At 34.7% G+C, this 16588-nt stretch overlaps 1 protein-coding gene across 1 annotated transcript in view; it reads right to left on the bottom strand.

Moving 5' to 3' along the window:
• LOC104471229 (zeta-sarcoglycan) overlaps positions 1–16588 on the bottom strand; it is a gene marked incomplete at both ends in the record, with an annotated part of 63677 nt that overhangs the window by 39666 nt on the left and 7423 nt on the right. Inside the window, one exon of the mRNA XM_010086493.1 lies at positions 418–540. Within this exon, the coding sequence (XP_010084795.1) occupies positions 418–540 (123 nt within the window). The remainder of the gene's footprint in view (positions 1–417; positions 541–16588) is intronic.

Genomic DNA, 16588 nt, shown 5'->3' with positions numbered 1-16588 from the left:
GTAAAGCAGAGTACATACCCTTAATTCACATAGAAGTTAGACTTGATAATTTGTACACATAAAAAAGAAAGGTCATAGCATATAACAATGTTTTTTATCAATTGTGAAGGGGCATTAGCTAAACAAATGGCATAGGTACCACAAAAAAATGCTTAATAGCAACATATGATAGCCAAATAACTGTGATAAGGGTGACTTGTACCATAGTTGGTCCTGCAGAGTGTAAATTCAAATCTGCCTTTAGAAGAATTGATTTTTAGATTAAGCAACATCTTTAGGTTGGTCAAGCAATCACTGATTATGAGAACACTAATCTCCAGTGGATGAAAATTTTATAGAAGATTGACAAATTAATTATTACTAAGGGCATTAAAAAAAAGAGTTTACATTAATTTAGAAACCTTATTATTACCGTACCTGTTACTTTCAGTCTGTCAGCTCCAATGACAATCTCATCTTCATCTGCAGAAAACAGTACTTTTCCACCCTCACTTGCCCTCACTTCAAATCTCTTACACTGGGCCTCCACAGCATCAGCTCCTGAAATCAAGGAAATGAATGTTTCATCTAAGATATCTTATAAGAATAAAAGTAATGATCAGCATGGATCATCAGTGGAATGTCCAAAACATATCGAACATATGAGGCTTTTATAAAGTAATTGGCTTTATGTAAGCCTGGTAGGTAATTTACAGAGTAACTATTTCACTATTGAACATCAGGACAGAATTTAAAGTATCTATGAAAAACATCTATTTTTGTGTCACATGTGGAAGTCAACACAAGAATTTAGAATGTACTTAAACTCTGAGATCTTGAAATGCCAATTAAGACAGAGCTTTCCAGGTTTTGTTCAGCTTAAATTGCAGTTTCTTGCTAATGGAAAAAAAAAAAAAAAAAAAAAAAAAAGATAACATACGAGTCTATCCCGTAAAGACCAACAAGTCAACACAGCAGAAAAGGGTATTTTTCATTCAGTTCTACTACAAACTTGAACAGCAGAATAGCAAAACAAAGCAAAACAAAGCAACAACAAAGTGAACAAAACAGATTAACTGAGATATCACAAATGTCTCAAAGCTTCAGAACCTGGTGTCATATACCAAAGATCTGAAAAAAATTACTATGCTTTTCAGTTTACAGATCTTATCCTTATTCTTCAATGTTTTGTCTGCTAAATGGTTTCTGAAAATTTTTATTTTCTTTTATTAATAAGTGAAAGCAAAACTTGAGTTCTGAAAATGGTGTTGAAAAGCAATGAACTCCATATAACACAGCTGTAAAACAGATTATAAGATTTCAGGGAATAATTATCTGACAATTTTCTCATTGATCCCTACACTTGGAATGACCCATCAATCTATATGGGTAAAAATTTTGGGGAAGGCATTATAGACAAATAATTACACGCATGTCATGTCAGTCTATCAATCTGGCTTATAGGTTTATTAAAAACACTTGTTTCCATAATGTGGAAGTTTTCAGTTTAATATACAAATGCACATTATCAAAAAAAATAATTAGAAGTATAAAAGCCATGTTAACTAATTTTGTATGAGGAATTGCCATGGCAGCCCTTAATTTGCAGAATCAGCTATGAAATCAAAACAACTCTTTTTACTTTCAGATGAAGTTTCATTTATACTGTGAAAAATTTCTGATTATTTTAAATTCACAAATGTAAAAAGAAAATTAAAAGGAATTATAAAAATATTTGTGATGCCCCATTTTCTTGTAGTTGGTAATGTTTACTCTGTTGTAAAAGTATAAAATGGTATTTTCTCCCTCTCTCTGTACAATTGAACTTTATTTTAAATGTGATAATCAGGTTGTTAGCTTTGTTTTGAAAAAGTACAAAATTTTTGTAAAGACAGACAGGGACAGATTTCAGATAAGCTAATGTTAGCCATGGGATAAATGCTACATCCTATAAACGTTCCAGATGCTCACTAATAAAAGGTATAACAAAATCTAATTGTCCATCAGAATAAATGTAATCACAATATATATTCACACATAGCTGTCTTAATGAATTCATCCTTTACTCTTAAATACTTTCCAAAGGTCAGTGGTGGTGGCCCTGATAGTATTGCCCCCAGGCACATCTGAATTATTTGTTTAAAATGCTAGCATTTAGCTAGCAATGCAAGCTAGCAATACAGTTGAGAAGGATATTCTGTTCTTTTGCACTGTCACAGGTAAAGATAAGTTTTTAACAAGCTGTTAAAAATATATTTGTATTTATTTGTTATATGAATCCATATTTTATTAAACCCAGTGAGATCTAGTCATTATCAGGGTTCTGGTGAGTTCCACAGAGTGTTATGTATCTGTCCAGTGGCAGAAACACAAGAGGAAACAGAAGGTCAATTTATCAACATGACTTTTGAAGATTATATGCTCCACTGATAATTTACAGGCGTACATGATTTAATGCTCAAAATGACATATGATAGTTATGAGCAAACACTGTTCACAATAGTAACACTAAGGTGTAATCATCTTTAGATAGCACTGCACAAAAATGTTTATTCTAGAATGCTTCTCATAGTTCAGAAAGGGAAGACCTATAGAGGCTAAAAAGATCAATGTTTTATTGTCGAATATAAGTGCTTCCAGAAACCTTGTGGTTTGAAGGAAGATAACGTTAAAGCTGTTGCTAAAATTATTGACGACCAAATAAGTGGTAGCTTCATATTTGAAACAAGAATGCATGCTGCTATTAGCCATTTCATTATAGTTGGAAGAACAATTGTGCCATTGATATTTTGCCACTGTGTTCTCTGGAGGAGAAAAAAACAAGTCTGTTACTAAGTTGCTTAGGTTGCCCTAATGAAATCATACACTGAAAGGTTCAGAATCAAATAGTCTTACTATGGTAAACAGAAAAACCATTTACATTTTACATAAGCCTTTTACAATGTCTAGTTTTATTCATGGATATATATTTTCTTACTGCTTCTGTTGAAATTTTTTTCAGAATTGAAAAAAATTCTGACGCTATCAAAACATTCTATTTTGATACACTTTTGGAATAGTGTTCCATTTTTGGCTTGGAAATGCTTGTTCTTTTGAAATATTTAAAAGGCATACAATTAAAAGGCATTAATTTAATGCAAAATTTATGAAAGCCATATTAAAATTGACTTAAACTATATTATTTTGAGGAAAAATCGGAAGCAATAATTTTTCCTCAGTCACAACTTTGATTTCAAAATCTTAAAATCCTTCTTTTACTGTACATTTATTTTTCTACACAAGTCTAGTTTTCAATAATTTTGTAAATTTCGTCTATTTAAGGTAGGTCTTAGAACAGAATGAATTACACTTCATGAGGACTGCATTTTGAATCATTATTGGAAAGTATAGGTAAGAATTCTATTGTAGAACAAAATTTCAGTTAAAAAAGAAATAAGAATTGCATTTTAAAACAATAAGCTCATGGTTTCAGGTTGCTTAACAACTACCAAAATGTTCTATGTGAAATTCTTGCATACCAGAACGTATTATATATACATATAGCACTTGATAGACTATCAAATAATAAAGAAGATCATACACTTTAAAGTCTTTAAACACTACTATATGCAAAGCATGGTATTCTTTTTTTCCCCATTTTGCAGAAGAAAAAGACATTGCAGAAGACCTACATAAGGGTACCAACAGCCCCTAAAATGCAGACGGTTCCTACTGGTAAGTGGTGCTCACTGTCTGGTCCCCCTACACATGCTGGACTGCTGTGGCATCACCTGGACTAGTGTGCCTGCCAGGCACCCTGCCCGAGTGCTTGCATTTTCTTTGGAGGGAAACTGCAGCAAGAAGGAGGGAGAGCCCTTGAGTCTCACCTCAACAGCCAGAGCTCATACTTCAGTCAAGTTCTGGGAAAACAATCTGAGGACAAAAAAACTTGAAAATCCCTCCTCCAGCATCTAGACAAAGCTCAGTCAGGATATTTGTGTTATAACAGGTAATAAACCCAGGCAGACTGAGCACATTCTGCTTTATGTGAAGCATTGTCTGGAGAGCTGTTTGTAAAAGTACTGTGACCATTTATGGAGACAGGTAATGAGAACTTAACATAGGAACAAACTTTTTAGTATGGCCTGTTGTGATAGGACAAGGGGTAATGGTTTTAAACTAAAAGAGGGTAGATTCTGACTAGATATAAGGAAGAAATTTTTTTATGATGAGGGTGGTGAAACACCAGAACAGGTTGCCTAGAGAGGTGGTGCCCAGATGCCCCACCCCCGGAAAATTCGAGGTCAGGTTGGGCGGGGTTCTGAGCAACCTGATCTGCTTGAAGATGTCCCTCCTCATTGCAGGGCAGTTGGACTTGACCCTCAAAAGTCCCTTCCAACACAAACTATTCTATGATTCTATGAAAAATAAAACTCCTTTGAACTGATTTGAAAAAAAATAATACCATACAACTAGTATTTATTGTCATGGCCCAGGAGACTTGCTTTTTAACAGTGACGGGTTGCAAAGCAAGGAGTCCACCACAGCGTGCTGCCTGTCTGACAACAGCGGCAGCATCCTGGAGGAGCAGGAAAGGAAAGTTGAAAAAGCATGGAAGGTTGGCCCTGTCCTTGTCCTGCAACTATAGTTATGGGTCAGGAAACCAAAGGACAATCACAAATAACTTACTACTAACTAGTTTCATCTTTATTTAAGCACTGATGATTACTTAACTACATAAGAGTAAGTGGCATTATAAGTACTGTAATGCTGTTAATTTACACACATCAAAGTTGTTAGTTCTGTAAAGAAAAGGGATTAACAGAAAACATGAGAGAAATCAAAGAGAATAAAGACCTGCCACATTCTTAGTCATTATATATCACTGCAAGTGACAGACTATATTTCAATAACTGCCTTTTAAAACTGGTAGTGTATTTAGGATAATATAGGTTTTCATGAAGAATGATTTACAGAACAATGATCAGGAGCTTCTACAAAGAAATGCATATATTTTAGATGCTCAGCCTTTATGTTTCTTCAGCATCACATTGTATAAAAGTACACCTGGAATTCAGCTAGTCCAAAATATCATTACAGGATATAAATATATTTCTTATGCTAAAATAAAGGGGCTTCACTTAGTATTACTCACTTATGGCTGAAAGAGCTGTTACTGTATTCAAGCCACTTGAGAGATTACTAACAAAACACAATACAATTTTGTCTCTTTGACGTAGAACCAGATATGAATGTTATGAAAATGGCTTTGAAAAGCTAAACTGCCTACAGAGTAATCAATGCTATCAAAATGGAATTCTGTTTCATTACATTTTCATTTCCCAGTTGAAATAAGAGTAAGCAGTTGCATGTGCAATGTATTAGTGTATAATTTTAGCTGAAATGCAAATTGCTGTGTTCCAAAAACACTCTGCAAACATGCACATCTTGTAAAATGTCTGAATCTTTAATAGTAACACTAACAAAAATGATGAGAGAATCACCTCTTAGAATATCATGCATGAACAAAGTAAATATTTTGAATTTTTTGGCTCAAACTTGTAGAGAAATCACACTATCCACTATGCTTATTTACAGCAAATCATATGTGCTTGAATATGCCTCAGTCCAGAGAAACATGCAAGAAAATCTATCTTCCAAATTCTGTTTGGAAAGGTAATTTCTACCAAACACATGGCTATCTGAAAAGCTTTCTAGCTGTGCTACTTTATACTCTACTAATAATCTACTTCATACTAGAAACGCAGTCAGCTTCTTAATAGCTTTAATCAGAATCAAGATATGCCCATGGCAAACTCTATTGTCATCTTGTGTTCCGGAAAATTATTTATTTGTAAAATCAGTTGTATAATACTGAATTAAATTATTAAGTTTCTATGAAATTCCATTCATTTAAATTATATAGATGAAAAGTGTTGGTTACATATTCACCATACATCGTATATAATGTCGGTTTATAACACAAGCTTGTTGCACAGCAGTTGCGTAATCCAAACCATCAGTAAACCAGCTACATTAAAAATGGTACAAAACATAAAATTATTCATTTTAGCTATAGTGAAGATGTGTTAAATGAAAATATTGGGCAATACATAAAATAGGGATACAAAAAATTACAGTACTGTAAAGCCATAACAACACTAATAGAGATGGAATTTCAAGACAAGTACTGTCCCTATTTTGAATTTGTACAGTGTCTAGCTTGGATTACTTATTAAGTAATACCATAATAACAACCATGAAGAATGCATGTTTTTAATATTTTGCTTTCTAAAGTCAATGATGCCTTGTACTACTTTATTATTACTCAGGAAAACAACTTATAACCACTACTTAGAACTATAATAAATACTACCAAAATATACCAGTCTTCCAAGGTTTAGATATTATTATAAAGATACAATTTTAAAGATGGAAGTGTAAACACTCCATTTACCAAAAATTATTTAATGCTGACCCGGTAAAAATCTTGATTTGTACAATACTGTAACCACATGATAGAAGTGTAAACTGTACGTGGTTACTATTAAGAGATGAGATCAAATTTTCTGTATGCAATAAGTGTGTGCAGGTAGTTTGGGTGGTGGGTTTTTTGGCATTGTCACAAAGCTTCTTGCTGTGGAAATTGATGCTCATCCTCAGTAGTGTATAGTGGTTTTTTTCACTGTTTGGAGAGCACGTAGAGTTATTACAGCTTGCTGTCCAGTTGGGATTTCCCCTACCAGCAGATTGAACCTCTTCCCAGCTAATTCTTAGTTATGCATATTTTGTTTTATAATGTACTGTATCATGTTTTCTTGCTGCGTGAAAGGACATTCAGGTTTGAAGTTTTTTTTTTTTTTTTTTCCCCGAGTATTTTCCACAAAGTTCATCTCCCTTCCAGTTTTCCATAAAATGATATAATAGAGGTAATAATGTTTGTATGATACTTGTGAAGGTAAGAAGTGATGTAGAAAGTTATTACTGTGCAGACAAGATAGACAAACTAAAAGTTGTAATTTCCCTTATTGCAACAGTTTCCACCCAAACATTAACTTAGACTTAGTTTTTAGATTTTTAAGAATATCTAACACTGCTAATTACTCATTTGGCACAGAAAATATGATTGTGATTTTAAGCCTGTATATTAAGATCATATGTTCTTTCCTCCTCAGCAGTAAAGCCTTCCTCTTCCACTTGTATCAACAAGAATGAAAGCAACACAAATATTAAAAACATGAAGCTAATATTTGCTTTGCTTTGTCTTCTGATCTGTTTCAAGCCATCTACAATGCGTTTCTATTCATTCTCAGCTTACTGAAACATAAGATGAAATTGAGATGCATGAGGAATTGTAGCTATCAACAATACTAAATACAGAAGAAGTGACATTTTTTTCTCTTCTGTTGATAAGGACATTTTGTGTGTATATATTAGATGTAGATGAACAGTAGCAATTGTGTCTAGTTTCTAAGTCACCTTCCGTATCCACCTGGGAGACAATAAATTCAGACATAGAAATAGACAAGAAATCAACAATTTAAAATCAAATATAGGGCCAAAAATTCAAAAAGAATAATCAGAAATGTATTATCTTTGTAAATGGAAAATATAATTAAATTTTATGTACTGATTCTTCAACAAAAAGTGGGCTATTAAAACATTTTATTAAATGCAGGGTATTTTTTGATAACAAAGAATGTTACTTTTATGAGAATATGTTGATGCCTCCTATGTTGTATGATGTTGATGGCTCCTATGACTGGAGTGTTGCAATGTCAGGATGCAAGTTCTTTCAGAAAGATGGGCAGGGTAGATGAGGAGATGTCGCCTTCCATGTCAATGACCAGCTGGAGTGCATGGAGCTCTGCCTGGGGATCGATGAGGAGCTGGCCAAGAACTTACGGGTCAGGATTAAAGTGAGGGCAGGAACAGGTGACGTCATAGTGGGAGTCTGCTACAGGCCACACAACCATGAAGACAGAGTGAATGAGGCAGTCTACAGACAGATAGGAGCAGCCTCATGCTTACAAGCCCTGGTCCTCATGGGGGACTTCAACCATCCTGATATCTGTTAGAGGGACAAAACAGCAGGGTGAGGGGGTCTACAAGAAAGCTGGAGAGGGACTTTTTAGAAGGGCGTGTAGTGACAGGACTGGGGGTAATGGGTTCAAACTGGAAGAAGGTACATTTAAATTAGATAGAATGAATTATTTACTGTGAGGGTGGTGAGGCACTGGAACAGGTTGCTCAGAAAAGTTGTGGCTGCCCCATCCCTGGGGTTGTTCAAGGCCAGGCTGGATGAGGCTTTGAGCAACGTGGTCTAGTGGAAGGTGTCCCTGCCCATGGCAGGGCTGTTGGAACTAGATGATCTTTAATGTCCTTTCCAGCCCAAACCATTTAATGATTCTATGCTTCTGACACAGGAGATAAAAGAAATAAAGCATTTTTAATAAAGATTCAAATCCCAGCTGGGCCTAAAATAAATGTGAAATATACACCTAGAAAAAATTTTGTTAATATTCATAGGAATGTTAGATAGTATATTATTTTTGCCACCGGAGGTCTCAGAAATTTTTCAGTGAATGCAAATGCAATAATACAAATGAAAGACTTTATACCAGCTGAATAGAAACTTAGAGGAATTTGAATAAAGAGAGCTTTCAGCTGAGAACAAGACATCTACACAAGCAAACATTCACAGCAAACAGAACACATTCTGTGTTCTGTTTGTTGAGGAAGGGAAGGGACCATCTTTGTTTTATCAAAAAATGGTGAAAGTAGTAGTTAAAAAAACCCTAGCTGGATCTGTCAATAGCTGATGCCCATGCTATGGAGATGTCAGAAAGTTACAACTTTTAGGAGAGGCTGACCTTTGAGATTTCCTAGTCTGAATGATTCCCTGCTTAGATAAGGGAAACTGAAGCAAGTGCTACGCCAGAAGAAGCAGTGCACATTTGTTACCTTTTTTAGCCTCAGACTGTAATAAATAATAAAAGATGTCAACATAAATTATTAGCATAGGGATAAGCCACACATTTATGTAAGAGAAATATATATGAACAAAAATTTAGTTCTAAGAACTTAATGAAAAGATATAGCTAAAATATTGTCTGTCACCTTTGCAATGGATAGAATACATCCCTCCATCAGTCTGCCTTCCTGGTGCATCCTGATCGTGGAACCCCAGGTATGAAAATATATATGAAAGTTATATAAAATTTGCAGCAGACAGCTCTCTCCATGGTCCATACAAGGCCACAACCACACAAGAGCAAATCTGTGCTTTTCCTCCTGCTATCCCTATCACATGGTATTTTCTATTGCAGACTTTCAGAAAGCACAGGTCTGAACAGACCTGTGTTCTGATCTGATACAGCTGTCCATAGGTTTCATCAGCTATAAGCAACATGCACGGATGAATGAAAGTAAAATGCGGCTCTTGAAAGTTCCTTGAACTTTAAGTTAACACACTTATTTTGCTTCTGTAATGGCTAAATGTGGCTCAGCTGATGTGTTGTAGCTTTAGTGATAGTATCTTAATCACTTATATGGGTCCTTAGATAGGAAAGCAAAACAAGCCAGGAACGCAGCTGTGCGTGTAAGACTTCAGACTGCATGTTTTGGTCTATTTATAACCTCATTAGCTTTAGTTTATTCAAAACATGAGCTAAATAGTTGAATTAAGGCTTGTGGTGAGTATAATGAGTTTCCTATCTGACTGATTTTTCTCATAACTTTAGAATATATTTGTAATATTATAATGTATAATATAAATATATTTAAAATAAATAACAATACATAGAAATAGCTAATTTAAAATTAAATTATTAAGTGAAGTATATTTAAATGTAAAGTAAATAGTAAAGATTAAGTTATAAACATATGTTATTTTTTATTACCAGTCTTATTGAATTATCTTTCCTATGGATGTTTTCCTCTTTTGTCAAGGAATCTTTCTTTGTGACATTAGCAAATAGCCACACTACATTAAACACTTCTTATAAGTGTCTTTAGCAACTTAGCTTTCACTGACAAGCTCAAATGTCCAGCTCATGCAAATGAATTAACTATAACTCTAATGTATTTCAGAGTGAGAATTTGAATGGGAACGGAAATGTATCAATTTTTCTTCCTCATGATGAATGCAACCTGAAGAGTACTAAATCCTAAGAGAGTTTTCCACGTTTTCAGCATTATTCTCAACCTTGGAATTTTTAGCTTTCTGTGACGCGATTGGTTTTTACAATTGAAATAATTTACAAAACTGATCATATACCTTCTGAATACTGAGGCTTACTGAAGCAGTCTGTGCATTACTTTTCCGTACAAAATCAGTAGGAAAGTTTCCATTGTCTTTGTTACCTAAGTTAGGCTATAAGGTTACTGTTACTCTGTTTGACCACTACATGTTTTACGAAAATCCAAAATTGCCTACTAAGTAACTGAAGTGTATTATTTACTGTGTATTTCACTGAAAATAAATGAGAGGTAAAAAAAGACAACAATACACAGTATGAGACACTTGACTACATGTTTTGCTTAATGAACAGCACATTCAAACAGCAAGAGCATGCACAAGACAGTAAGGGGAGTATGAAATTTCTTCATTACATAGATGAAACTCAAAGACAAAAGAGGCCTGTTGCATTTCTCCTTGGGAAATATAACATCTTGCAGACCATAAGGTCATTCATTCCTCCCTAAAAACTGTTTCTACATATCATTATATATTTCTTCCCTAGTTTTGGCTGCGATAGAGTTAACTAACTCCTTGTGAGCAGATGGTGAGCAGTATCACTGTGTATCATGCATTTTTATATTTCTGTATTATTACTATCAGCATTATTATTGTTATTTTCAATACTATTGTAGTTTAGATATTATTAGTCTCTTTTCCCTTTACCTCTTTAATTGTCTCCCCCATCCCCGGCAGCAGGGAGGGAGGAGGTTGAGCAAGAAGCTGCATGGTATTTGCTTCCACAACAGTTTCCTTTAGGTCAGACTTTTAGTCTGACTTTTGTATTGAATGTTCTAAAAAATTCCTAGAAATTTTACTGAAAAATCACTTCTCTGTAAATCTCTAAAACCTTGCTTTTTTATTTTCTTAAAAACCAATCTGATGTTTGACCTGTTTGCATCCTTTGCGACCTTATCTCTCATCTGTGTACTCTCTAAAATAATTGCTAATAGTGCAAGTACCTTTCTGCTTCCTGATTTATCATTCTGAGGTGAACTGGACTGGAACTGAAATCGAATGAAGTGTAGTACATTCATGTCACCTAATGGTTCCTTACCTTTTCTCTTCCTGATTTTACCCTGTGACCTTTTTTACTAAGTGTTATATCTCTTGCTTTGTGAAGATTTAAAAAGAAAAGCATTTCAGTTTTGTCTTTCTTACTGGCAATATTCTCTGTAGGCATTGGACACAGTCATTCTGAAATTTTTTTCTACTCTGTGGGCATTTTGAAGATTTTCAGTGATTCATTACTATAAATTAAAAGCTAACAAATATTTTTGTTTGTGTTCTCTGTATACACTTATTCAGACATTAGTTTTCAATATTCCTTTTTTTTTTCCTCACCAGGTTTTATTAAAAAGATATAAGTTGTTTTTCCAAGTGTTCTTGGAAGTTTTACATGGTCTTCAAATATCATCTGTTGTGACTACGAAATATTGTATAATATTATTTAGAATGCACTGAATTAGACCATTTAAAAGTTTCTGAATGCAAATTAAACTTTTTGAGATAAATAATCAAATTAATCAGATTTTGAGAGAAGAAGACTGAAACAAAGGATAGTACTGAGGGAGTACTGAGGATAGTACAAAGGGAGTACTGAGATGTTTTCTTGGAAAAGGAATGTTAAAAAAAAAAAAGTTTTACGTTTTTGTAAAATTAATTCACCACTGATAGCTATAACATAGAAAGGATGAGAAAATCTTTTTTTTTTCCAAAGTAACTGTTTCTCAGATTATCTGCTTTAGCTAGAGAGCACAAATATGCTGATGTTATATATTCAAAAGATGTTAGCATTTCATGTAATCACACTTTATCTGAGAAAGATTTAATGAAAGAATGTACAAAATATTAGAAGATACACAAAAGCTACCACTGAGTACTACTGGGTAGTAAAACAAGAGTAAAATAATATAGTCTGATGACCAGAAAATTATAATTTTAAACCCTTCTGCTACTTGGTAGATCAGTGAACTGCATTTGCAGATTTCCACACTAGCATCCCCTATGATGACAGCACAAGATGATGATGGGTTAGCCCAGCTCTCAGGATTTTTATATTATACATTTAGGAAATGACTTGTTTCCTTGCCCTTGACAGTGGGACAAGGGCCAGGAAAGCTGCAGAAGCAGGATAAAAACAGATTTGGGCTCTGAGCTTCTGGAAGTGTCTCGTGTAACACAGAAGATGCAATTCAATTAGCAGATGAAGCCATCTACCTCAAATTCCTACCCTGCTGACACAAATTCTGCATCTTTATCTGTGATTTGAATCACTCCCAGATTGTCTACCTCTCAAATACACCACTTAGAAAGCCTACATTGATACCCTTGGGAGTAGGATCTTATGGTAACAAACAAGTTTAGTATCATGGGGAAATCTGAAGTGTCCTCAAAAGGATGCATTATTTTTTATCTGGAAAGAAGTCTAACCCAGATGCAGATGGATGCATAAATTCAGAGGCAAGACCTGCAGCATAGGTGGCATTTTTTCCTGGACCTGTTGAAAGCTTTCGTTTTGGCAATACGGAAAGCCAACTACAATCATTCCACCACAGAGAAAAACAGATGTGGTAAATTAGCGTCTACCTTCACATACAAGTTCCAGAGAGAAAAGAAGTTAAAAAAGAAACAACCAACCAGAACAAGCAAATGAAGACCCAGAAAAGACCAAACTAGAGAAAGAAGATTAACAAACCTCCCTTTCCTTCTTAAAAGACAGGCAAGTGTTAGAACCGTCCCATCATCTTTTCCATAATAGAAAACCATTTTCTCCATTCCAGAAGCAAAATGGGTAGGAAGCTTTTAGTGTCTGACAATTTTAAGGTGGTAAAGAGTCCAGATGCCTTGGTAATACATATGAGAGAAGAGGAACAAAACAGCTTCTCCAAACAAAACTTCTGTCCAAAACATCACAAAAGGAAACTCATGAAGTTTTGGGACTTTAATGTTGGAATAATTTATTTTAAAGGCAATGTAGTCCTTAATTTTCATTTGGAAAAAATGCTCACTCTGTATTATTTTGATTTTAAACTTATGTTAGTGATTCAGTGAGTGATAGGTATTCCCAGTGACTAACTAATTTCAGATTTATGCAATGCTTTTCTTCACTGGAAGAAATCTAGTAAAAAATTTTAAATATTCAGCTATTCATTAATTCAGTGCCATCTGTTCATAATTCAGCTGCAACTGCAATATTTATCACCCTAAGAAAAACCTAAGGAAAAAGAAGATATTTTCAGAGCTATATTTATGTATTATAGAAATTTTAAAAATCCATATTAAATAAACCCTTAAATATCCTGTATATGTTTGAGACAAATTACACCAAGACAGATCTGCCCATCTACAAATGGCACAATTAAAGGTCTCTAGTACTATCATAATATGGAATTTGAAACTCCATACTGTACTGAACAGAGGCAAAATAATTGCACTGTGAATAAACAAAATTATCTTGATAAATAAGCACAACAAACCAGCTATGTTCTAGTTATGGATATGAACTGATACTTTCCAATGTGTTATTAAAGTTTCGGTGTTCTATATTGAAGTCGATTTTGGAACTGCATATTTTTATAGGACTCAGCCAAAGAAGTGCAATAAATAGAAAGTAAACTTCGACACTAATGGTTTTAAAAACACACAATAATTGTAACATAACAGTGAGATACAATTTCTAATAGTCTAAAGACGAGAGTAAATTCTAGAAAATTATGATTTTAAAAATTTATTTTTAAATACTATTACATTTAATGGATATGAACTAGAACTTGCAATCTAAGAGGTTCATGCTTGTACAGACAAATAATTTTCATGGACAAGCAGACAAATGTTTCCAAGCCTGACTATCCACTCTCAAAAATCCCTTTCACGTATAGAAACAGGTTAATTTCCCATACCTGGTTCAGTAGGATTACTTATAAAACTCGGACTCTTTAAAGAGAACTTAGCTGAATAAAGACCCTAAGCCTACAATAAAATTACTTCTCACCCATATCTTTGACGAATCTCTTTGCTGTCACTTCAACATCTTTAACAGCAGCAGTATGCTGTTGAGTTTCTGTTCTGCTCAGAGAGCTGTTTTCTGTAGCTCTGAAGTAAAGGAGAACATCAGAAAGATCTTACTGCTCTTCTCTTTCTCTCTTTTTTTTAATTATGTTTTTATATTTAGCTACATTAAAAAATGGCTTCTCTTTTATTTGCCCTTATTTTGTCCTTCACCTACACCACACCTATTAGAATAATATATTCTTACCAATATTAATGAGCTGCCTGAACATCAGGGGAAAAAGGGGCAAAAAAAAATTTTAATATCCTGTCAGGGACTTGCTAAAGGTCCAGATGCTGTAGGTAATTTAATAATGCTTAGCACCCAGCAGCAGCCTTGTGAATGTCACAGTGTATGCACAGCACCCGTTTTCATAGTTAAATTAAGTATTAGCAGTTGATAAAGCTAAAGACAAAGAATTACAACCATCTTTTGAAGATGCATGCTGTATCCCTCAAAACCGACTTAAAAACCTCTGAATAATGTCTATTTCTTTAACTTTTGAGATCTCTCTTCTACAAAAGTACATCACTTGTCCTTCCCCGCTCTGAACATTTGGGTAGTAGCTATGTCGTCTTTATTGGTCAACAGCATGTGGCTAACAACAGCAGGACAGATGGTGATGGATTAATGTTTAAACACCAACACTTCTGTACCACCATGCAAACTACTAATGTCCTCTTCCCACTCAGACTCTACTTCTACAATTAAATTTAACCACTGCTCGTAATTCCATGTCCCCTGATATGGTACGGGAAAAAAAATATATATTTTAATATTGAGGATAAAATATTTGAGAATTGAAACAGAATAGCCTTTTTTCCTAGTTTTCAGGGCAAATTTTCTAGAAACAGTGGAAATAGCCAGACCTGCATTTAAAACACAATGAGGTAAAATAAAAAGCCTATGAAATAGAAAAGTAAGTAGAGGACTGCTGTAGTACTGACAAAATAGCCTGGAAAACACTGATTTAGTGTTCCCTTTCATCCTTTTACCTTCTTCTCCAAAGTGACAGTGGACACAGAACATTAGCTATTGCCCTCTCATGAGAAAAGAGGCCCATGGCTGCTGCTTTTCCAAAGGTTATCTTGGGTGGAAGCCAGCACGTGGCCAGTCCTCTGTGTGCCTGGCTATTCCTGCCAACACCGACTGTCAGCAGCTGGGACCTCAGGCTTCACTTGAAGCCTGGCTTCCAGCATGTTGCCTGAAGAAGACCTGCTACTTGCCCCCCTTCCTCCCCTCCACAGATTTATTCTGTACCCTTTTGAAAGAATCATAGAGTATCTCAAGCTGGAAGGGACTCATATGGATCACTGAGTCCAACTCCCTGTTCCTTGCAAGACTACTTAAAACTAAGCCATATGACTGAGAGCATTGTCCAGACGCTCCTTGAATTCTGCCAGGCTTGGTGCTGGGACCACTTCCCTTGTGAACCATGTTCCAGTGACTGAGCACTCTCTCAGTGAAGAAGCTTTTCCTAAAGTCCAGTCTGAACTTCCTTTGATGAACACCTTCTCCATGTGTGAAAGAAAAAACGTCCAACTTCATAACAGGAACTCAATAAAAATTAAGATTTACAGTGAACATATACAAGAAAATTGGAGCAGTTGCAGAAAAAAAAAAAAAGGACACTGCCCAGTAGCTGCATACATCTTGGAGGATTTCTGAAGTCCAAACTTAAGAATGAATATTCTGACTTTGAAAAGGCATCTTTTCCTCCATGTGCTCGTCCTTTCCAAACCAGCTCTAGATTATGGAAAGAAAAATACATCAAAAAAACAGATACTGGACCTCAAAATTCATTCCAAACATAGATGATGAATAAACTTAGAGAGAGAAAATAACCTGCAAGCATTTTGTCTACATCACCAAACTAGTTATAAAATTACAAAGCATGTTTTTTTTTCTTTTTGTCTGTCAGTTACAGACAGCGAAAGGCGCTCTTCATGTTAGATCAATACGTCAGATATGAACTAACATGAGCTGTATCTTGTGTCCAAGGTAGAAATAATCTTCCTGAGCTCAGATTGAGGGAAAGAAAAAGAAAAGAGAAGTTGGATCAAGACTCCAATGTTGAAAACTTTTAGAGTCTGAAGAAGGCAGAAAGAAGAAAAAATATACTGAATGCAGAAATAAGAAGAGGTCTCAAGAGCTCAGCCCTGGAAGTATTAATGTAGTATTTAAATGATTTAACACAAAGTAATTATTTTTAAGATTCAAAGAAGATTATGTATAACACTCTAATAAGGATAATAAAACTTAAAGCAAGGAATCTTATATCCATGCAATAGATCTTCTTTGCTACGCTGTTTAGAACCAGCAATACACAAACACTCTTT

Source organism: Pterocles gutturalis, unplaced genomic scaffold, assembly GCF_000699245.1.
Source record: "Pterocles gutturalis isolate BGI_N339 unplaced genomic scaffold, ASM69924v1 scaffold7816, whole genome shotgun sequence".
Lineage (NCBI taxonomy): Eukaryota > Metazoa > Chordata > Aves > Pterocliformes > Pteroclidae > Pterocles > Pterocles gutturalis.
Note: the sequence above shows the minus strand (reverse complement) of the source record. Positions and strands in the feature narration are given on the sequence as shown.